The 24,294-nt window shown below is 41.8% G+C and overlaps 1 protein-coding gene across 1 annotated transcript; it reads right to left on the bottom strand.

Annotated features, from left to right (window-relative positions):
* Nucleotides 1–132: 132 nt before the first annotated feature.
* Nucleotides 133–7,010, bottom strand: chchd1 (coiled-coil-helix-coiled-coil-helix domain containing 1). The gene is made up of 3 exons (XM_044213046.1): nt 6,669–7,010; nt 5,001–5,119; nt 133–1,317 (listed from the first exon to the last, which is right to left on the bottom strand). Exons 1-3 carry the CDS (start codon nt 6,805–6,807, stop codon nt 1,207–1,209), a joined length of 369 nt encoding a protein of 122 aa, XP_044068981.1. The 5' UTR covers nt 6,808–7,010; the 3' UTR covers nt 133–1,206.
* Between the last annotated feature and the right edge of the window lie 17,284 nt (nt 7,011–24,294).

Raw genomic sequence — 24,294 nt, forward strand, 5'->3', positions numbered from 1 at the left:
GCATCTAACCACATATTCCAACAGAACTTTCTGATTTAAAAATGGTGCTCAATGCACAGAAATAAAGGGTTGTGTCCTAATTCCATATTCCATACAGTTTGTACTATAATTGTTATAGAACAGTTTTCACTGTGAATGTACAAAACAATGTGCTTTATTTTTTTGTACAACATGAAATTATACAGTGTGTGCAAAAACATACGTACCAATACATCAATCAAACTGCGACTTCCACTGTCAATTAAAGTTTACAAAGAGAAAACAAAATGTTTTTCCATAGATTTAATACTTTTGTCTCCAAGATCTTTCTGGAGCTGTCTCTCAACAATTATTTAGTTTTTCTCCCCAGCCCTGAGCAGCTCCTCTATTTCCTTTGTAGATTGCATTGTGGGAGAATATTGTACATCAACACAACACTACAATCTGCAGTTTTTTAGTTTGTCACTAAATTTGTCACTTTATAGTGTGAACACACTACAGACCCAAAACCTGCTTTGAATTAGTATGTAGAATGGAACTGGGACATAGTCAGAAAGAAATTGATGAATAATATGACAGATAAAAGATGACAAAAAATGGTTTAAATCCATTCAGGAATATCCATATCAACCATACTGAGCTTTGCTTACTGGTAATCTATGTAACCCTATAGGCTGATTTTATTTCAACATCTGTTAACCACCAATCTGAGCTTCCACAGGAATGACGAGGCAGTTAAGTGTGCAGTGATAACATTAAGCTCAGGAGTCACGAAACCCAAGTGGAATAATTCCATTACATTCACTAATACCATCTCTGCCCTGACTGAGACCACTCTGAGAGACAGAGCCAATTCAGGACACGAGGAGAAAGTCACATTATATGTCAAACCATAAAACGCAGTGTGTTGTGAATACGAAGGCTGTACCATTACAGAATATTACACACCAATATGAAATGATTGAATAGCCTTTGCAAACCTGATGTTACGTACTGAAGGAGTAGTGCAGTGCGTTTGTGTTGAAGTCACCCTTTTCAGTGTTCTGCTCCTTGCGTTATTTGTTTAATAAATGTATATGGTATCCCGTTGTTGAATCTTACAGTAGTTGACAAGTCTGGACAACACCTTAACATGATGAAACCCAGCTCCAAGACTCAGTCCAATGGCCTCTTTTTACCCTGCACATTTTAAATCTGTATAACTTAATGCATTAAGAAGATTGCTTCCTAGATCTCAGTGCGCAGGTTGGGATATCTCTTCAGCAGGGTTGTGGCTTGTTTTGGGTGCAGACGTCCTCCCTGGATGCTGGTCTGTTCAGATTTATTCTTCATAGCAGCCTGTGAAAGAGGAAGATGATTTGTTACCAGTGCTTTTAAAAGAGTAATGTGTTTATTAAGTACAACTAGGGAACTTTTGCACATTGGCAGTATGGTAAGTGTGCTTCACCACTCGGAAACTCTGTATGAGGTCAGCAAACTTGATATCTAAATGGCGCTTCTGACACCAAAGAAGAAAACATGGCTCATAATTAGTGGTTTGTTAACTGTTTTGTGGAGCGAGTAGTGAGAAGGGAAAGAGTTTTTAGAGAGCGCAGTTTAAAGATGATTTTTTTGGGGGCTTTTTGACTTTATTTGAAAAGCAACAGCTGAAGAGAGACAGGAAATGTGGGAGAGAGGGGATGACATGCAGGCCCGACTCGAACCCGTGCTGCTGGGGAAAGGACACAGGCTTGTACATGGGGGGGGGCACTCTACCAGGTAAGCTACCAGGGCGCCCCGAGAGCGCAGTTTGACCTATTGAAACTATACAGCAGTGAGGACATCGTCAGTCGTTTGTATTTGCCCAAAGAAACCATCCTGATCCTGACTGCCTAGTTAGCAGAAGTACTGAGCCCTGCCACATCAATGCTTATTTTTCCTCATGTCAAAAAGCTTAGTCATATGCAATGGCATAAAAACACATTGGATCACATAAAATCAAAAGTCAAATCAATACAATAAATATTTAAAGGTTATCAGTGGAGGTTATCGGCCAAATGTCCTGTTTTCAGTCTGTGACCTGAAACAGTTGGAGGGCCCAGGTTTTCCTGTAGGTCGACAGCTTATTTGTGGTACATCTGAGGGGAAAAAACAACTAAACGACGTAATACATTTCAATGTAATAGTAACTTCAGTAGGTTCTTAAATTTTACTTTCAAACTATTTTACCCTCGGTTTTTCAATGACTGGCTTTTCAATAGAATCATTATCTGGTTCTGGGCCATTTAGGTAATAACCGTTACCTGTCTGCCTTCAATATATTTCACATTACATACTGGGTCACCTCTACCTTTCTGCTTTATTTATATCGAAGACTGACATTTGACATCCTATACGGAAATAGAACAAGTCCAGCTGCTAGACGCACCCACACAGATGGAACCAATGTCTCAGTGATGCATAAATAATGTCGCACCAAATCTGTGCACTGTCGGAAAATATATTCTTCACGTATAATAATCCAAACAGTGATTGATTAATAATCCAAATATTTATCTTCCTTCTTTGAAATCGAAATGTTCTCCTGTTTTGCTAATTTCTTTTCTGAAAGGGCAGTTTATCCACTTCAATTATTTTTCTCAAATGTTGTATTTTCTATTTTGTTTATCATCAGTGGTGGAATGTAACTAAGTGCATTTCTTCAAGTACTGTATTTAAGTACAATTTTGATGTACTTGTACATTACTTGCCCCCATCTCAGAGGGAAACATTGTACTTTATACTGCACTACATTTATCTGACAGCTGCTGGTTACTTTGGAGTTTAATATTTCACATACACAATAGTTGATGAACCTATAAAATATGATTCTTTGCTAAGAGGTTTAACTAACCAACAGTTTTTTAACCAGCTGCAACATTAAAATGCGGCTTAGATGTTGTTAATGTCTCAGTAATAATAATCCATTAATATAATATATAATCATCTCACACTGACAGGGCTCATTCTGCATGCACCTGAGTACTTTTCCTTTTGATACAGTCAGGATCAATGCAGGACTTTTACTTATGGAATATTTTTACGTTGTGGTATTGCTACTGTTACCTGAGTAAATGATCGGAATACTTCTTCCACCACTGTAGGTCTTTGTGCTGTCTGTTCTTTTAACTTGTTTCCTGAAACATTGTTTTTCTTAATTCTTTTTATAAATTAGCTTTGTGAAATGCAACATTTTGCACTTTTTGGCCAGCACAACTTTCCAGACTGACAGGTTTACAGCAATATGTGAGTGGGAAAAGTGATTTCTCTAAAAATGTTTATAGATCAAATAAACAGACAAGAATGTCTGATTTGGGCTAATCCAGCAAATTAAATACCTGACGACTCAAAGTACTTCATCATCACACACAAAAAAAAAAATCACATTAAAATGTAATATTGCCATAAAGCAGTCAATTTGTTGGAACAAATAAGTAGGATCAACTATACAGTATTAGTTACAATCAGATGAAAGTATAAAACGCATATTCAGTACAATTATTGTAGATAAACACAACATAATATTTTGAATGGTTTCTTGTTTTATAATTTTTAAGGATGGAACATTTTTCTCATAATATTTGATAAAAAGGATATGGTATCTAATATTTATCTTGACAGTGCCAGACATGCAATATTATTCTTATCAGTCCCATCAAGAAGGACAGGTAATATTACGTGAAGACTAGCTCAGCCAAGTCTACAAATTAAGTTTTGTACCTCGATCTTCGGGCTGGAAGTAGTGAGGGACTATTAAAAAGGTGAGCAGAGTGGTCCTGCAAAGCGGACAGCATAAACTGGAAACGTATGCCATCCTAGACGATGGCTCTGAGAGAACAACTACAGGCTGCTGCTGAACAGCTCAAACTAAAGGGGAAACCAGAGGATATGGTGCAGTTAGTGTGGACATTGATGGCAATCAGCGGTATGCCACACCCCTCCTGCGTGTCAAGGACATGCCCCAATTACATGCACCCAAGGAGGCTGTCATAGCCAACCTCAGAAGCAGAGAAAAGCGCCCAAGTAGCAGAGAGCGCAGCAGCACACTGTGCTGAAATAAAACTGGAACAAGCTGGCTATGCAATTTGAGTGCCAAAGGAGACAGCAGAGCAGTCTATAGAAGAGTGGTATAACCCACACCACATGGTGTGCTACAATGATAAAAATCGTATTGTCTTCAACTGTTCATTCACCTAAGGTCCATTACCTACCTAAAAAAGGTAACAATATGAATGAGCTGCTACTGCCTGGCGCAACCTTGGGAGCTACAACCATGCCAACGGTTGCTGTAGATGAAGCGGCAAGTAGCTCCCTCAAACTTCACTACATTTTGGTTATTTTCTCGCTTTCATTACTGAAGCACGTATTACTTATGATAGTGATACACTCATCAACATCAGAGAAGGTAGTGCAGGGACTGGATTAAATGCAGTGGACCTTGAGACGATCACTGCTCACGGCATCTCCCGTACTGACAACCAGACCAGCCGGACCAAACGCCGCCACAAGCGGTGTGACCGACACAGAAAGAGAGGAAAGAAAGGCGGCACAAGAGCTAAGCTAACCCAGGTCGGACCTAAGGCTGTCCCATTACCCAGTCTACTCCTGGCTAATGTAAAATAGATAAGACTCAGGCTAACTCAACAACGGGAAATCAAGAGACTGCCGTGCCCTCATCTTTACTGAGACCTGGCTGCATCACAACAACCCGGATGAAGCTAAAGCACTTGAGGGGCGGAGCTTGTTGAAAGAACACAAGACTCCATTAAGACGAGAGGAGGCGATCTCTGCGTTTGCATCAATGATGCTTGGTGCTCAAACGCAGTCAAAGTGGATGGACATTGTTCCCCAGATGTGGAATTTTTATTAATATGCCGACAATAATATCTGCCCAGAGAATACAGTGTTTTAGTTGCTGCTACAATTTTAAATTGAACACGCACGTCATCTTACAGCACAAACCAGTTCAGGTGTCAGTCGTGTTGCTGTGTACGGGAACATACCTGAGCCTTCTCAACACAAGTGTAGAAGGCATTCATCTCATTAGAGCACAGACCATCCACAAAGTTGTTCTGCTTCCAACAGGCCATCAGGACGGACATCTCTGTGATACAGGTGGCCTCTGTGGAGAAAATGGTTCATGTTTACCCCTTAATACCAAAATGATTTACATAATTACCAGTGTGTTATCGAGTTGTAGGAAGTGAAAGATTTAAGCTGCCTGTTGATTTCACCTTACAAGTGTCACTGTTACGCAGCTGTAGTTATTTAACGTTAAATCTGTAAAAGACATTTTGGCTATTGTCTGGTTGATATGTTCTCTGCAAGCCCATGTCTGTATTTACGCTTGGTCAAAGATGGGTTTGTTAAGACTCACCACTCTGTGTAACTTACATGTTATGCCACTTTTAGATGTGATGATTATATCTTAATAAATGTGAGCTAAATTTTCTGTAGAAAACTAGCCAAGTTTACTTGACTTTTGTCAGACTAACTGGTTTGGATCCTGAGAGGACTTCAATAATAGACTACGGATTCCTGGCACAACTTCACCTACTTCCAAGGTGCATGTAGAAGGAAGATCATTTGAAGAGGTCAAAACTCCAGCAACACTTGTAGTCTAAAGAACAACTTAACTTCATCAGGGTCATCTGGACCTCAACAACAATCCTCCACCGCAGGAACTTCCCCCAGGGACTAGGAACCTTTGGAGGAACTCCACTGCAGGGACCAGGGTCTAAATTAAGTTCCAGGAACACTATTTTACCCCTCAAAAAGGGTCCCTGATTGGGGGCGTAGTACTTTCCAAAACTACAGGAACTTTCAGGGTGGGGCTTGAAGCGCTGAAAATTTCTGATTGGTTGAGCTCCGACCGGCAGAGCAGCGGCCGTTTGACAGTCTGGATCGATCCGTTGACGCCGGGTCACAGGCCGGCCTTCTCTGTTGAAGCCGTGGTGGAAGACACGCAAACGGATGACCAGTCGGACGAAGGTGAATCACATATGGCCCACATGCTGCTTGTTAAATGCTATAAGGCTTTCATATCACCTTTTGTGTGCATGTGAAAAAAAGTTGCATGCACGTATCTGAATGTGACTTTGTAAAAAAAGTTTTGCAGCTGTAGAAATATATTGTGTTTGCGTAATTAAAATATGTGCAGGAATATTTTCAACAGTAAGGTTTCACACAGTCTGAGAGACTGACACACAAATGTCCTATCTTTGTATGCGACACTGAAGCTACAAGCATAAATGTTGGCCCTGTTTCAACGCCTGTGCTGCATGTTGCCCACTGACCATCCAATCATAAATTCAGGTTGCTGTCACTGAGTCATTTGTATTACAAACACCAAAATATACAAATAGTGTTCAGGTATTGTCAGTTAACTACAACATTTGAGCATCAATATGAGCTTTAAAATACTGAACAAACAGCCTTCCTGTCAGTCCCATATCTGAGACTGGACTTTGTTTCATTATTTTCAGCAAATAGAAAATTGTTAGTTGTTTACTCTTGTGCATTTAAATCTGTAAGTAATAGTAGCACTGAAATAGCACAGAGCTAGCCCCGTTTTCCATGTGTCTCTACTGCTGACCTTATGCAAGTCACCCTACATGAGAGGCTACAAACCTCGGAAGAGACCAAGCAGTCACACAGTCTTTTATTCATACCTCCTTTCTTCAGTTTGCGGTTAGCCACAGCATCTCTCAAAGCCAGAGTCCTGTTGGGTTTGAGTACGGGTTTTCCGTTCTGTCTACTGAGCAGCCTGCTGACCTTCTCCTGGAACAGGATGCCTCCCTGCGCCGCCATTTCACGCCACAAACCCACACCTGCTGCTCACTAATTCTGCCTGAGCACAGCGGAGAGCTGCGGCTACACTGCGCGGATATATGGAACTCTCTGAGCGAAAAGAGAGGGGGAAAGCAAGCAGTCTTCAGCTCAACGCCTCATTCCTTCACTGAGCTGATCAGTGTAGCGCCATGTTGTGCCGTAAGAAGCAATGAAGTGTCGTAAAACTCGTGTGTCCCAGATTCAGTTGCTGTCGTAATTCTCACAATTAGTTATGCTCAGCATGAGCTTTCCAACAGTAAAAATCATAAAGGAATAAAAAAAGAAAATGGTATAATATACTACTAATAATAATTTCATGAACCACTACAGTGACTGTATTGCTGGCCTCTCCTCCTGACAATACTATACCAAGGCGACATTTAGCATAAATACCTGAATGAGATCCAAAGTCAAATATAGAGCTTTAATTTCATATGAAAAATGCATTTTTTTTCGTATGCTTTGGACATGACATTACAGATCAGAATGGCTTGTTAGAATTGTCCCCTCTTATCTCTGTTTCAGTTTGGTGAAAGAATGAGATGTAGGCTACCAGCCTTTGATGATACCTAACTAGAAGGAGTTTTTAACTGGTTATTAAGTCTCAATGTAATACCTCTATATGACCTATATAAAAGACAAAACAGACCATCAGTGAGAAGATTGGCTATTTCTATACAGGTATTCTTATTGCCTGTCACTGAGTCAGATGCCCCGCAAAAATCAGACTATGCTGTTGGCTTCTATCCGACAACAGCATAGTGGTACTTAGTGAAAAAAAACCCACATGTATAACTTACATGTGTATAGTGCTGTGTTTACCGGAGCAACCACAACTGCGGCAGCCATTTTCACAAGTTTGGTGGTCCCTCCCCTTCCGCTACGAAGCCAAGATGGTGAACATTGAGCGTGAGAAGCGTCCAGCGTTCCACACTCAACTTTTTGACAGTTATGAGTACACCATCCAGGTACTCTTGACTTCTCCAGTGCTTTCAACACCGTCTGGCCACTCCAGCTGGCTGGCAGGCTCTCTGTGATGCAGGTGGACCAGGAGCTTATGTAATGACTCCAGTTAGAACAGGGACTCAGAAGCAGAGAAAAGCACAGGACACAGAGTAAAGCTGAAAAAAAAAGGCAAGTCTTTACTGAAGAGCCAGGCAGTCATACACAGGAAGTCAGTCAGTGGCAATGAGCAGTGAACACAGGGAGTATATATAAGGGGCTCGCTGAGGGAGAACCCAGGGGCAGGTAATTGGGTGCAGGTGTAGGTAATTAGGGCCAGGAACGACACAGGGGCAGGGACTGAAACGGCAGGAGAGGTTAGTGTCAAAATAAAACAGGAATGTTACACCTTGTGGCTGGGATTACAGACTACCTCACCGACAGACTGCAGTATGTCAGGCTCCAAGGCTGCCTGTCAGACGTGGTCACGAGCAACACTGGCCCAAGGAACTGTACTGTCACCGTTTCTGTTCACCCTCTACTCCTCTGACTTCTGCTTCGACTCGGGAACGTGCCACTCACAGAAGATGACTCCTCCATTGTCGGCTGTATCACAGATGATAAGGAGGGGGAGTACTGAGACCTAGTCGAGAACTTCATAGGATGGTGCAACAGCAACTACCTACAGCTCAACATCGGGGAAATTAAGAAGCTGGTGGTGGACGTCTGGCGCAGCAAAAGGCCCGCCACCCCTCTCGCCATAAGGAGAGAGGGCTAGAGATGGTGGACACCTACAAGTTCCTAGGGGTGCACCTCAACAAAAAAATTGGACTAGTCAGACAACACTGAGGCCCTCTACAGTAAGGGACAGAGCAGGCTGTTCTTTCTGCCGAGGCTCAGGTCCTTCAACATGTGCACTAGGCTGCTACGGATGTTCTACCAGTCGGTAGTGGCCAGTGTTATCTTCTTTCCTGTGGTGGGCTGGGGAGGTGGCATCAGGACTTGTGGTGCCCACAAACTGGGCAAGCTGGTGAGGAAGGCCAGCTGTGTGGTGGGGATGGAACTGGACAGTGTGGAGGCAGAGACAGAGAAGAGGATGAGAGGAAGCTGAAAGCTATCATCACTGACAGTGATAAAGAGAGGTTGTGCATCTCTCCCCCAGGAGATTCAGCCTCTCCTCTTCTCTCCCTCTCTTCCCAGTTTACATGTTATCATGGCTCTCTCTCCCTCTGTGTGTTTGTTTCTTTGTTTCTCCTCTATGGAAGCCTATAGGGGATTATATTCAAATGATAATGTAAACTTTAAAAATGAAAATGTGATTCCACAATAACATTATAATTTCCACTTATGCATGTTGTTGTTTGAGTCAAAGTGAAAATGAAATGTTCTAACAATTTGAAAATGAAAACTGCATTTGACATTTCATTTTCAAAGACTCAAGCTGCTGTACAGTGGACAGTATTCAAACGCAGTGAGCCAAACACGCCCCCAGTCTTTCCAGTTACATGTCACCGTGCTCTTTTGGGGTCAAATGAAAATGGAAATGTAATCTGTCAGTGCTCTCATCAAGGCGGGTCTTCAGTTAGGACGTCGCTTGCTTGAATCTGCTGCTTTGCTCATGTGCGTAGTCCGCTTGTGGCAGAAAGGCGAGAAGGCGGCCGGGCCTCACTGAGTCCTGGATTACTGTTCAAACACACAGAACTTTTAGAACTTTATTCACTGGTTTTGGTGAAACATGATGATGATGATGATGATGATGATGATGATGATACTTTAAATGTTTCTTGCATCTCTGCAGCTCCATTTGCAGCATCACAGAGATCATATTTTAAGGAGAAAATATTTTCTGGTTTTCCCTCTGAAGTGCTATTTGAAAATTTTCATTTTCACTTTGACTTAAATGTTGCTTGCATAAATGGAAAATCAGGTTACATTGTTTATATTGCATTTTCATTTTCAAATTTGAATTAACATTTGAATATTGTCCACTGTACAGCGGGGTACACCTTTGAAAATTAAATGTCAAACAGCTTTTCCATTTTCATTTTAATATGGTCATAGAATGCCCGTACAAGTATGTGGAAATGGAAATTGGATTATTGCATTATGATTTTTACTCAAATAACACATACACATGTAGAAAATTATAATGCTAGTGTGGAATTACATTTTCATTTTCAAGTTTACATTATCATTTGAATATTGTCCCCTTTAGGCTTCCATACTCCTCTCTGTGGGAATGGTGGTGTCCTCTTCTGTGTTTGTGTGGCCTGTCCTCTTTCCAGGTCTCTATGGTGGAGAGGAGGTGGTGTGGCTCAGATCCTACTTCACCTGCTGTCACCTGTCCTACTAGATCCATCCTCTTCACTTATGTTTTACAATCTACATTTTGTCATCATAAGGCTACTATGATTTTCTATTGTGAATCTATTCTGTACACATGACATCTACTGCATGTCTGTCCGTCCTGGGAGAGGGATCCCTCCTCTGTTGCTCTTCCTGAGGTTTCCTCCACTATTTTCTCTGTTTAAAGGTTTTTTTGGGGAGTTTATCCCCATACAAACAGAGGGTGTCGTATGCTGTACAGATTGTAAAGCCCCCTTTAGACAAATTGTGATTTTTGATATTGGGCTGTATAAATAAAATTGACTTGACTTGACTGTGTACAGTTTCCAGTGGAAAAACTCCTCTGCACTGTGTTCTTCTGGCACTTAGCCTATGGCTACATGACATTCAGGGAGAATGCAGGGCAAGTCTTAACATCATCATGCAAGGCATGTTCAGTGTGGATGCAGCGTCAGCATGTATCAGAGTTGGTACTGTGTTACTCACATTTCAAACTTTTCCAGTTCAAACAGATATGTAAAGTAGCAAAACTGACTTCATGCGAAGAAACACCTGGACTGATTAAATGTAAAGGTCACAGTCAGCTTAGTACACAAATCAGTATCAAAAGGCCTCTCTGTTACATCAGTTGTTGTTTAATTAAGTAGATGTTTAGATGTTCATATACAAAGCACAGTTTATTCAGTTCAGTTTCCAGTTTCCACACTGGCACATTCCTGCCACTGTGTGCCTGGAAGCTGTGTGGTATTTTCTGTGTCTCTGCATGTTCTTCATCTGGAGGAAATGTGAAGTACTTACGGCCTTGATCCTGTGCCAGGATCAGTTCATCCCCAGTGATCTGACACTTCTATCTCAGTCCTCACCCCAGGGACCAGTACAGCACACACCACAAATCAAGCTCATTTCTTTTTCTTACCATGAGGTGTATGTGCATGTGAAAGCAAAGCTTCGATGTGTGCCAAAGCTTTTATTTTGATATAGGCTCAACAACACTGGGGAAAAGGGAGGAGTTGAACTTTTTTTTGGTTAGCTCTGGACAGAACATCACGAGCATCCATACAACACATCACCAAACATTACAAAATAAAAACAATATCACGTCAGTGCACACAGGAAGAGAAGTTCTAAACAAATCAAAATATAATACACTATAATACAGGTAGGATAAGTACAAGTGGATATAAAGTATAAAAGCTAAAATAAGTGTAAGTACCAAAGTGGATTTAGAGGTTGATAAGTATGTACGGTATAATACAATGTAATAATATAAGTAATAAGTAATAGTGCATGTACTGTCAAGTTAAGTGTAGCTTATTAGATGATTATGAGACGGTGGATATTGCATAACAGTAATAGAATTATGAATAAATATCAATAAATTAAACTGAAAACACAGAATATTGCACAATTATGTCAAGTATTGCAGTGATGTTAATGATCAATGTCCAGTTTAATGACCTAGGATCATACAGACTGACACTTAGAGGGAGGCAGGCAGGAATGACTTCCTGTGGTGATCTGTGGTGCATTTTGGGGGGATGAGTCTTTCACTGAAGGTGCTCCTTTGTTTGATCAGCACGTCATGGAGTGGATGGGAGACACTGTCCAAGATGGCGTGTAGTTTGGCCAGCATCCTCCTCTCTGACACCACCGCCAGAGTCCAGCTCCACCCCCACAATGTCACTGGCCTTACGGATCAGTTTGTTGAGTCTGTTGGCGTCCGCTACCCTCAACCTGCTGCCCCAGCATGCAACAGCATACAGGATAGCACTGGCCACCACAGACTCATAAAACATCTTCAGCATTGTCCGGCAGATGTTGAAGGACCTCAGCCTCCTCAGAAAATAGAGGCGGCTCTGGCCCTTCCTGTAAACAGCTTCAGTGTTCTTAGCCCAGTCCAGTTTATTGTCCATGTGTACTCCCAGGTACTTGTAGTCCTCAACAATGTCCACACTGACCCCCTGGATGGAATCCGGGGTCACTGGTGCCTTGGCCCTTCGTAGATCTACAACCAGCTCCTTAGACTTTGTCGCATTGAGCTGCAGACGCACGTGCTGTGGTCTGCCAGTCAGGTAGTCAACTATCCAGGACACGAGGGGGGCATCCACCTGCATCGCTGCCAGCTTATCCCTCAGCAGGGCTGGCTGGATGGTGTTGAAAGCACTGGAGAAGTCAAAAAACATGACCTCACCGTGCTTGCCGGCTTGTCCAGGTGGGTACATGGTTTCCAGGTGGTTTCATGTAAATGATCCATTTTTCCCAGTTCTTGTTGTATCCCAGACAATCTCAAACCCTTGTTCTTTCCCTGGAGGCTCAGGTTTATGCTAGCTTTTTTTTCTAGCTATAAGCAGAATTTTTGCCAGATATCTATCTCTTCTTTGTACAGCCTCCTCAATGTTCCCAAGGTACATCACAGCACGGTTGTTTGGAACAGCACATCCCATAATGTCTTTAATAGTTGCATTTTATTCCAGAAAGGCTTTAGTTTAGTGCAGCTCCAGAAAACATGGGTATGGTTGGCCTCCAGGTTGCCACAGAGCCTCCGACATGGTTGCTGGGTCTTTAGCTGTCTGCCTTTGATCTGGGGTGTTATAAAGAACCTAGTTAGATTCTTCCAATAAACTCTCTCCATACTCATGAATTAGTAGTAGTACACTGTGTCATACACATTTTATACCATTCTTTGTCTGAAATTTCTACATTGACCTCTGATTCCCATTTGTTTTTTATGTGTAGTGTTGAGCTGCCTCTATTCTCCCCTAAGGCTTTGTAGAAGGCTGAGATGACCCGAGATCTGCCCTGGTGATATGCATCCACTATGATTTTAATTATACCTATTAAACACTAATAATAATAATAAAACTGTATTTATAGAGCACTTATCAAAGTACAACGTGCTTCACAGAGAGAAATAAAATACCACAGTGATGGTGACAGCTCAAGTAAGATCAGGATATGCTTTCCGATAAAATTGTGTTTTGAGAAGAGACTTAAAACTTCAAACTACGTGAAGGTTCATAAGGGATTAAAAGGTCTAAAATATAATCTGGGGCCAGCCCATGAAGAGCCTTAAAAGTAGTCAATAAGATCTTAAAATCAATCCTAAAACAAACTGGAGCCGATGTAAAGAGGCTAAAACAGGTGTGATGTGGTCGCACCTCTCGTCCTGATTTACAGCCGAGCAGCCGAGTTCTGTACAGTCTGCAGTCGTGTCAAAGTTTTTTGATTAAGACAAGTGAACAGGCTGTTACAATAATCAAGGCGTGAGGAGATAAAAGCATGTACAACAGTTTCTGGATCACTAAGATTTAAAATAGATCGGATTTTTGCAATGTTTCTGAGGTGATAAATATTCTATTTTAGGGTCAGTTTTCACCTCTTTCATAAAATAGTCCCATATTTGTAAGTATCTAAAGAAATCTTGTTTTTCCAGTCCAAATTTCACCTTTAAGTCTTGAAAGCTCATACATGTCCCATCTTTGAGAATGGTACATAGAGCAGTGGTACCTGAAATAGATATAGCAACCTTGGTACAATATTCATCGTAACCACCTGTATTCTAGAGCTGAGGTCTAGGGGGAAAGTTAACCATCTCTGTATATCTTTTTGAATATTTTGTTCTATAACACTGTAGTTGGCTTCATACAATTTGCAAAGTCTTCTGGTTATTGTCACTCCAAGGTATTTTATAGTTTTACAGTTCCATTTCAAGTTGTATGTATCCCTAATTTGCTGATATAGAGAGTAGTTAAATGCAAGAATTTGAGTTTTGCTATATTGACTTTATATCCCGAGAAGTGACTATAGACCTTGAGAAAATGTATCACCACGGGGTATCCTTTATCTGGTTTCTCTAAAAAAAAATTATATTATCCGTGAAAAGGACAATAATGTGTTCTTTTTCTCCTATCTCTATTCCTTCAGATTTTAATTTTGCCGAATTGCTTGTGCTAAAGGTTCAATATAAGAGTGTAGGGTTCATACAACAACCTTGTCTGGTAGCCCTTTCTAATCTTATCCTATTAGATAAATGTCCATTTACAGTAGGCGATTTGTTAACAGGTGTTTTTTTTATTTGTTTTTGACAGATAACTGATTTTTAGGGGCATTTACTCTGTCATGCAGCTGCCGCACGAGGGACTGGGACGGTCTGGTATAAACATCTGAAATCTTTTACAGAGTATTGAGGTATAGAGTTTATAATCAACATTTAGAACTGAAATTGGTCTAAAGTTGTTGCATTGTTCTTTATCCTTGCCTTCTTTAGATATGAGTGAGACAATCGCCTCTCTCAGGGTCCAGTTAAATGAAGACACAAGCAGAGGAGTTAATTCATTTTTAAATGTTCTGTACCACTCAGATGGGAACCCATCACTACCAGGAGACTGAGTGGCCTTCAGTATACTGATTGCGTCCTGTATTTCTTCACTTTTTATTTCTGAAGTAAGAGTGCCATTCTGCATCTCACCAATAGATGGCAGATCGAGTGAGTTGAGGAAATTTCTGATCGTGTCTTCAGCAGCTGAGGGAGGTTTCGAGTATAACATTTAATATTAGAGGTTGATATAACACATTTAATATGTCCTCTGGTTCATGTAATATTTGGTTGGTCTGAGGGTTTCTTATCTTGTTGATTGTGTTAGAGTTCTGTTGATTACACAGATGTCTTGACAATAGTCTAGTTGCCTTTGGGCCTGATTCATAATAAGTCTGTTTTATAAATCTAGTTCTCTTTTCTATCTCCCCTTACTTTCTTAATTTGTTGAAGAACTACTGGGTCTTGTGATTCTTTATGTTGTTTTTCTAATTCCTTCAAGATCCCCACCTGCTGTTGATATCTGGCCTTTTGGGCCACTGACATCAGAACAATCAATTTTTCATGTATAACTGCTTTTAAAGCATCCCACAAAATGACAGGATCTACCTCACCATTATTGTTTTCCTCTATATATTTTTTTATCTCTGCCCTTATCTGTTCTACTACTGTCTTATTGTTCAGAATACCAGTGTTTTGCTTTCTTTTGTTTAGGTGAATTGTCATAAAGATTGGACTATCGTCTGAGACATCCACCACCCCAGTCCCACTCTCCACCCTATACCTTTCATTAGTGTTCATAAAAAAATAATCAGTTCTGGAGTAGACAGAATGAGGAACCAAGTGATGGGTGTAGTCTCTTTCCAGGGGATGAAATTCCCTCCAAACATCGAACATTCCCATTTCTTGCAATGTTACGTGCATTTTGTCCTTACGTGGACTTGTTGTGTCTAAACCATTATCCAATTTCACATTAAAATCACCTCCACATATCAAGATACCTTCTGTTTCTATCCATCCATCCATCCATTTTCTACCGCTTGGTCCCCGTTAGGGGGTCGCGGGTGACTGGAGCCTATCCCAGTGACTTCGGGCCTTAGGCAGGGCACACCCTGGACAGTGGCCAACTCGTCGCAGGGCGAACACAGACACAGACAAGGACAGACAACCATTCACTCACACATTCATTCAATACGGGCAATTTAGAGTTATCAATTAACCTACACATGCATGTCTTTGGACGGTGGGAGGAAGCCGGAGAACCCGGAGAGAACCCACGGTAACACGGGGAGGACATGCAGACTCCACCCAGAGAGATTGTGTGATGTTGGTCCGGTCCGGGAAACCTTCTGTTTCTAATGCAATACAATTAATTAAGGATTTGAAAAAAACATTTCCTACTTCCTGGGGGGGCATAAACATTAACTAGTGTTACCACCTCATTTTGCAATTTCCCCTTAACCAAAACATGTCTTCCGTCTTTATCTCTTACTTCTCTATAACTTTCAAACTGTGCAGAATTTGATGAGTACTGCTACCCCCCTTTTGTACTTAGGTTTGTAGGTACTGTAAAAGGTCTTTCTGTAACCCAGTTGTTTCATTTTCTCATGTTCTTGTTGATTCAGCCTGAGCCCTTTCTTTTTTTAACTTGGAAAAAACCTTAGTTCTTTTGGTGACATTATTCAGACCATTTACATTGAGTGATATGACTTTCACATTATTATATGGCATTGTCCCTGTTCAAAGTCCAGTCATGTATTCCCTGACAACCAAAAACAGTATAGACCTGAACATTTAGCCTATTAACACTATGGAAAAAAACAGAAGATATTGACTTCCAAATGGGGGTGATTTTGTACCTCCCAGGGTCCCTGTTGGTGGGTATTGCTCTTGTGTGGTGACGGCCCCTCACTAGTGGTGAAAGTGATTATTTCACACATTCTAGTCCAACTGTTTATTTGGTTTAAATGTTCCCCCGATAGAAAAGATTGTGTAATCCAGGTAAGGTCTCTGATGTAAATAGTAGACATATATCTCAGCGACCCAGCTTCAAAAAAAAAAAAAGTAAAAGTATATAAAGTATATATATATAAACATTGTTTGAGAGGCTACTAAAGATCTAACATTGGTACCTGCATTGGGAAGGACTGGTTACTTTGGGGGAATCTGGTCGAATTCCTGTAGCCTTTCCTTTGCTTGTCAGGCTGCGCTTTCGCACTTTCTCCCTTCGGCTCGTTGCCATGGCTGTGCCTGTTGAAGCCGCTCTATCGTTGTGTCTGTATCCATGGTAGTGGATCTGGGTACCTCCATGGTGTATCCCCGTTTCCTTATGTCACAGGCTGCTTTTTGCACGGTTTCATACAGTCTCCGTCCAGAGTTTTATTGAGGGGGGTCTGGAAACGGATCCCTTTCTCCTTCAATATTTTCTTGATCCCGCAATGTGTCTTACATTTATGGACCACTTCTGTTGCATAGTCGTGGTCAATAATCAGCTGTCATCCTTCCAGGATAATTTTCTTTTGCCAAGCTTTTTTTAGGTCCGTCTCCTTGACAGTAAATTCCAGAAAGTTAACAACCATGAAACTTGGTGGTGAGTTGTGATTCGGTTTCTGGACTAGCGCTCTGTGGGCCCGTTGGATTTGTAGGCTGACGTCTGGCGGTATTGAGAGCTCGGTTGTGAGTAGTTGCTCAACAAACTTTGTGGCAGAGTTCCCCTCTTTGTCTTTTGGGTATTCCAAAAATACGACGTTATTTCTTCTACTCCTACCTTCGATGTCTGTCAGCTTGTCTTGCAGAATTCTCTGTTGTTTCAAAGATCTGCATAACGCGTCCTTCACTTCCAGATTCCACATCTCTATTTCGCTGATTCGTTCCTCTGCTTCTGTAATTTGGGTTTCATATGTTTGTATTGTTTTGGTATTAGCAGTGAGTTGCTGGTATATCTCTCGTTTTAGCTCGTTGATTTCAGACTTCACGTCTTTCGTGACTTGTTCTTTGTCTATTTTCTATTTTCATTTCAGTTTTGAGGTCACATATCTCTTTGCTAATTGCACCATCCTGAGTTGAACTTTTAATGTTCAAGACCTCTGACACACACATACAAAAACACACACAAAAAAGTAGTTTTAAAGATTTTTTTGTGAGGATTCAAGTGGACTGATAAATCACGCTGACAGTGTTTGAGCATTCTTTTAGATGTGCTGATGAAGCACATTTTACGCATTACTGCCTTAAATACACAATGCATTGCCGAGAACTGAAACATACACTAAAAACAATCACAGAGGGTTTATTTCAAGTGAGATTCAAGACTCGAGTCACACCGTGAGCTTAGACTTTCATTGTCATCTTTATAGAGTAGTGTTTTTTTCATTTTAACATGCCCAAAAGAAAAATCTATTTTAATCTCAGTGACTTCTCAAGTAAAGATTTCCAAAGATCTAACTTCAGCCCTGACGATTCAAGGAAGCATTTTTATTTAATGTCTGACTTTTGCCCAAAACATTAGATATAAGTTTATCATTCAATAGTTATGAACTGATCCAAAAAACTAGTTGCTGATGAGTCAGGTTCCAACACATTCAAGATATGTCCAAATAATAATGACATCATTTTGATAATAATAATAATTATGATATAAACAGGGAAAATGATTGTGCCTTCCAATGTCTCTGCCAGTCACCGCAGAACTATTCTCCTCTTACAGCAGAGCATGAATTTCAAGCAGACACAGCTCAGAGCTTGTTATGGGTTATCAACAGTGATAAGGGCATCCCCCTTATCATAAGTCATATCTGTCATTTCTTTGTAACAGAGAGGCATGCTGGTTGACGAGTCTAGTAACCAAATATGGATAGTGATCAAGATGTGAGAAGGAAGAGTGATTGTTTTCATTAGCACGTTATCACGGTTAAACTCAGTCTCTATGGAGTTCCAAAGGTGATAAACTACTTTATTAAGCTTTCTGTAGAGTTTTGTAGTATTAACACGAAATATTTCTAAACATTAACACAACAAAAATTGACACTTTCATGTGGCTTTTCTGGTTGTGGCCAATGAGGGACCCTGAATGTAGGCGCTCGTATATATTCATGAGGAAGGTGGCATCATCATTGTCGAACAACAATACAAGGGAGAGCAAGTTATGCATAAATTACTGATATGGGTGTCTACGCACATGTTACAGGGACGTACGTTGTGCATAAATTAATGATGTGGGCATCTACGCACTCATTACAGGAACCTGGGTCTCTCACTGTTTGGCTGCCAACACAGCCATACAGTGCAGCAAAAATAAAAAAAATATGAAACAAGATTATAGAGTATCACGATGCTGCAGTTGAGCAAATCAATAAACTACAAAGTGGTTTGATGCGTTGTATGCTTCATCAGATTACAATCATTGTTCCAGTCAAATTAAACAAATCACATTAAAAGATTGGCCAGTTCTACTAATGGAACCTATGCTGAAATAGTCAATTCAATTCAGTTCAATTTTATTTATATAGCGCCAGTTCCTAACAGAAGTTATCTCATTGCACTTTTCCTATAGAGCAGGTCTAGACCGGACTCTTTATAATATTATTTACAGAGACCCAACAAATCCCACCATGAGCAAGCACTTGGCGACAGCGGCAAGAAAAAACTTCATTAAATAAAAATCCTCCTGTATTTGTTTACAGAAAAGCCCCCAGATTAAAAAACTCAAGGAAGGCTATAAGGCTAGTTGGTGATGCCCCGTTAGGATGCTTTCCACATCACCAGAGTTCTGGGTGGGCCTTCTCATCATTGATGGTGACAACTGTGTTGTCAGCAAACTTAACAATGGAGTTGGAGCTGTTCCTGACCACACAGTCATGCACAGGGAGTATAACACCCTCCAGTGTGAGTGTGTAACAACAGATGAGCTAATGCTAGTGGTAGCAGTGTTAGCATTAAAGTGTGCATTGAATGAGTTCAGATCTTTCTGTTGTTTGAAGGCCGTCCAGTAGTACATGACTGAGTGATTGACTGCTAGAATGAGTATATTTATAGCATCTCACCCAACACATGTGGGCGCTATATGGGTTAAAATGTTTCATGGATTTTAAGTGGGCTTGATACTTGGGGCTGAGCAGGAATCTCCCATGACAGGCCCATGTGGGCTGACTGCATGAGTCAGCTATGCTGCATAAAGAGAGGGCTCCCTGCTGTGTATGAGTGTGTGTTTGTGTGTGTGTGTGTGTGTGTGTGTGTGTGTGTGTGTGTGTGTGTTTGTGAGTGTGTATGGTTGCCTGTCTTTTAGAACTGAATAATTAATGGGGGCACAGGGTCTGCGGAAAGCAACAGCTGGTGTAGTGCGGAGAGCAAAAAGAGGGAGTTTCTTTGTGTGTGTGTGTGTGTGTGTGTGTGTGTGCGTTGGGGGTTGGCGGGGATTCACGTCGCCCTGCCCCCTTGCTGGTCCACAACCATAGCTGTTAATAACAGAGAATGAATGGAGTAGTGTGTAAAGTGGGTGTTAAGGCGACAACACATGATGACTTTGATTAGCAGTCTGAGCTGGGTGACAAGTCACAGACCAACACTAATTCACCAGCATTATCAGACAGCAGTAGACTGCATTATCACTGGTAATACAAGCCAATCAAACAGGTTACACTGAAAACTGAATGTATTGAATCAATGAAAATAATTCTAATTATCTTTTAAATGCAAAGCTTAATATCTTAATAGTTAGTACAACGTTATAGTGATAACAAAAAATAATAGTAAAATCAATATAAATAAGACCCAAACTGGTCATACTTTGGATAGCTCCTGGTGCTGAAATGAGGTCTGATAGACTTAAAGGGGAAGTGTTGGGGAGCACTACTGTATATGTGGAAAAAGTTGCATAAAGCATTTTGTGTCTCCAGAGGGAGCTGTGTAAAGTCTGATAAATGTTCTCAAGTGATGTCACTTGAGGTTGAAGACTTGAAGTATGAAAATGAAAAAAATCTGGCGGTGTGGAGTTACAAAGAAGTGAGCTTACTAGACCTCTGCACCTGCTCCTCATCTCTGCTTAAGGCTAGTGGCTTGAAGCTACATTAGCCACTACTAGCATAACACAACCAAGTTTAATGTGTGGACTAAAAAACAATATCAACATTTCTAATCCTTTTTTTAAAAACTGTATATCCTGAGTCCGACAATGTTACTGGAGTGCAGTACTAAATTGGTGTGCTTAAATTTGTGCTTAATTTAGAAGCATCTCTATCTATCACAATCAGTTATGATAAAACAACAGCAGGGCATACTGCACAGGTCTCATGAAGCTTTCCAAATAAACCTCAGTTTAACATAAGTCATTTCAAGTGTTTCTCTCTAAATCTGACAGAAAGTAAACACATAAAGTAGCTCACTGGATTAGCTATTGTAACTAATAGCATGGGGATCTGCTTCTGAGGCATTTTGCTGGCTACCCAAAATAGTTGCCCCAACTGGAATATCATATCCAACTACTGATGAAGATCCTATGATGTGGTTGAAACCTCCAGAAAAAGCTAGTAGGTGGACCTTGAGTAGAATGGAACTTTCGGGAATTGAATTTGAATTGAATTCAAGAACAGGTAAACAGAGCATAAGAAAGAAAGAAACACAGAAACAGAAAGAAAGAGAACAGGAGCCAGTGCTTATGGGGAAGTGAGTTGGAGCCAAAGGGAGATGAAGGACAGCGTGGTGGAAAAGCATCAAGCACCGTCTGCGGCTGTCTGACAGACTGAATTGATTATCCCGACAAGACCATTAGCTAATGAAGCGTGTGTCTGTCTGAGAAATCACCATCCTCCCTTCTCACACACACAACACACTGCTGCCTCACTGCTGCTTTTTACAGGAGCAACAACATTAACCATCCACATTCATGTGCAGATATATATATATATATATACACATGATGGAACGCATTTGCTTCTCAGACAGAGTGGTCTTGCATAAAATCAAAGAATTTCCCTCTAGCTTCTGCCTTGATGTCCAGTTAATGAATGACAAAGCTGGGTTAATAATCCAGTGCATTAATGTGAATTGTGCTCTTGTATGACAAAGACCAACTGCCTGAATATTAATGACTTGTGCTACCTGTTAAGAAGAGTCCTTGCGCTGATTTTCTTAGACAATGAAGGAAACTACTTTGGCATTTGACATTTTAGCAAATAACCTGTTTAAAGAAATGTCTTATTTGTTTTCTTTCCAAGAGTTAGATGAGAAGATCAATATTAGTCTTGTATATATTTGTTAAGTACAGAGCTGGACTCAATATGTAGCTAGCCTAGCTCAGCAGGGACAGCTAGCCTGGCTCTTCAAAAATTCACCGACCAACACCTCCACCACCAGCAGCTCATTAATTAATATCTAATTTGTTGAATTTGGAAACTACATGGAAGCAGGTGATCATGATGCATGTGTGGGACCCTCTCTGTTTTCTGGTCTTACAGTATAGACCGGAAGTTCTCCAGCACATTTGACTACAATGTGGACATCAGCTTCCCACTTATCTGCAAGCATATGCTTGCCATGTACCCGTACATTCCTTACTAAGACCCTGTCTCCAATTTCAAGGCCTGAATTAGTTACTTTTCTGTCAAATCTAGTCTTGTTTCTCTCTGCTGCTTTCTGGGAGTTTTGAGAAGCCAATTGGTAGCTCTCTTCTAAGCAAGATTTGAGGTTTTGTACACACTGTGAATGAGATTTCTGCTGATCTTCTTTCAAGGCAAGTAACTTATACGGAGTGTACCCTGTTACTTCATTACGTGTACAATTGTATTCATGTACCAAGGATTTTACAAACTCTTTCCAATGTGACTTTTGTTTGTTCTCCAGTGTTCCTAACATGCCTAACAGAGTTCTGTTCAATCTTTCAACAGGGTTACCTTGTGGATGGTAGGGGGTTGTTTTGATTTTCTGAATATCTGCTATCTGAATATAGCTCCTTGATCATCCTGGATTCAAAATCAGGTCCTTCGTTGCTGTGTAATCGCTCAGGTATGCCATAACAGGAAATAAAGTTATCCCACAAACACTTAGCAACTGTCCTTGCTTTCTGATTGGATGAGGGTACAGCAATCGCAAACTTAATGAAATGGTCAGTCAGTACAAGGTACTGCTATCGGGCTCAAGTGAAAGGAAATCCATGCAAATTAACTCTAGTGGTCTCGTGGTCTTTATGGTTACCATCTGCAGACAGTCTTGGCCAGTAAAATGTAGTTCTGACAAGATCTCAAGTACTGTCAATGCTCATATAGAGACTGGGCATCAAGTGGACTGTATTTGTATAGCCTTTCTATTCTTCTGACGACTCAAAGTGCGTCACACTCATATCACATTCACTCGATTCATACACTGATGGCAGGTTGGTGTGTCACACACACCAATGGCACAGCCCTCGGGAGCAATTTGGTTCAACATGTGGGCTGGGGGAATGGGATTGAACCACCAACCTTCTAATTGGTAGATGACCTTCTCTACCACCAAGCCACAGCCACCCCCTGTCAAGAAGTTCTCCATGTGGCCGTCTGGAGATTTGAAAGAGTAGTTAGACAGAGCTGCAAGCCAGCTATAATCTGTGGCATCTAACGTTGCAGAGGTGAGAATGTACGTTAAAGGGTTACTATCTGTGACAACAGTAAAGTGATTTCCATAAAGATAGTCGTGAAACTTTTCTGTCACGAAACTCTGGTTTATGGGCTAGATAGCGAGACTCGCTTCTTGACAGCCCTCGACTGCCAAAAGCTATGGCCAAAAGCTAACCTTGCCCTCCTGTTCCTGGTATAACGTTGCTCCAAGGAAAGTAGTACTGGCATCCGTGTGCAGGATATAAGGCTGCTTGGGATCTGCGAAACTGAGAACAACCAAGGAGGGGCCAACAATCTAAACTGGAGGGAAAGCAAACAAAGACAGGAAGCAAAACCACAAGACACACAAGGGGAGGAGAATACTACAAAATAAAACAGGAAACAGGGTGGGTGAAGGAGGTCCAGTGGAGGGATTCAAGGGCCGAGTGGTAGACTTCGGGCAGACGGCCCGGGTGCTGGACATGTGTGGAGCTGGGGGCCTCGGGCGGACATTTGTGGAGAGCAACTCATGAGGTCCACGTTGAAGACCAAAAACATCTGGAGGCCTGGCAGAATGCCTGCGGCGCAGGCAGAAGGTCACTGGAGGCTGGTGGCGAAGCCGGAACACTTCTGGAGGCCGGCGGCAAAGGCAGAACCTTTCTGGAGGCTGGCGGCAAAGGCGGAACCCTTCTGGCAATGGGGAGACTGGTAGAGGAGCTGGTAGAACCAGTGATGCCCGGGAACCCAGAGCCTGCCACTCCAGCAGCGAAGGAGGGTGCTGCTGCTGTGACCCAGCAGAGAATTCAGTGGTGTGTTGCGATCCAGCAGATGGTTCAGCAGTGTGCTGGGATCCAGCCGAGAAAGGAGGCGACTGCAATCCAGCGGCGACAAGGGGTTGGTGTTACTGCAATCCAGCCGGGAAAGGAGGCAACTGCAATCCAGCGGCTACAAGGGGTTGATGCTGCTGCGATCCAGCCAGGAAAGGAGGTGACTGCGATCCAGCGGCGACAAAAGGTTGGTGCTGTTGTGATCCAGCCGGGGAAGGAGGCGGTTGCGATCCAGCAGGGAGTCCAGGGGGCCTGGAACTGGGAGCCGCCATGGCACAGGAACTGGCCGGACTGCTGACGGCTCTGGGGCGCTGGGCAGCGGTGCAGACAAGCAGCTGGGCAGCGACGGCTCTGGGGCGCTGGGCAGCGGTACAGACGAGCAGCTGGGCAACAGTGCAGGCTGATGACTGGCGGGCCGGGGAGCAGGCAGGTGACTAGTGGGCTGGGAGTCTGACTGGTTGCTAGCGGG

The sequence above is a fragment of the Siniperca chuatsi genome, linkage group LG11 (assembly GCF_020085105.1).
Source record: "Siniperca chuatsi isolate FFG_IHB_CAS linkage group LG11, ASM2008510v1, whole genome shotgun sequence".
Lineage (NCBI taxonomy): Eukaryota > Metazoa > Chordata > Actinopteri > Centrarchiformes > Sinipercidae > Siniperca > Siniperca chuatsi.

Coding starts and splice junctions, on each gene's coding strand:
- chchd1 (XM_044213046.1), bottom strand. CDS start 6,807: ATGGCGGCGCAGGGAGGCATCCTGTTCCAGGAGAAGGTCAGCAGGCTG. Junction 5,120..6,668: donor CCGCAAACTGAAGAAAGGAG/GTATGAATAAAA, acceptor TTTTCTCCACAG/AGGCCACCTGTATCACAGAG. Junction 1,318..5,000: donor CTTGTGTTGAGAAGGCTCAG/GTATGTTCCCGT, acceptor CCTCTTTCACAG/GCTGCTATGAAGAATAAATC.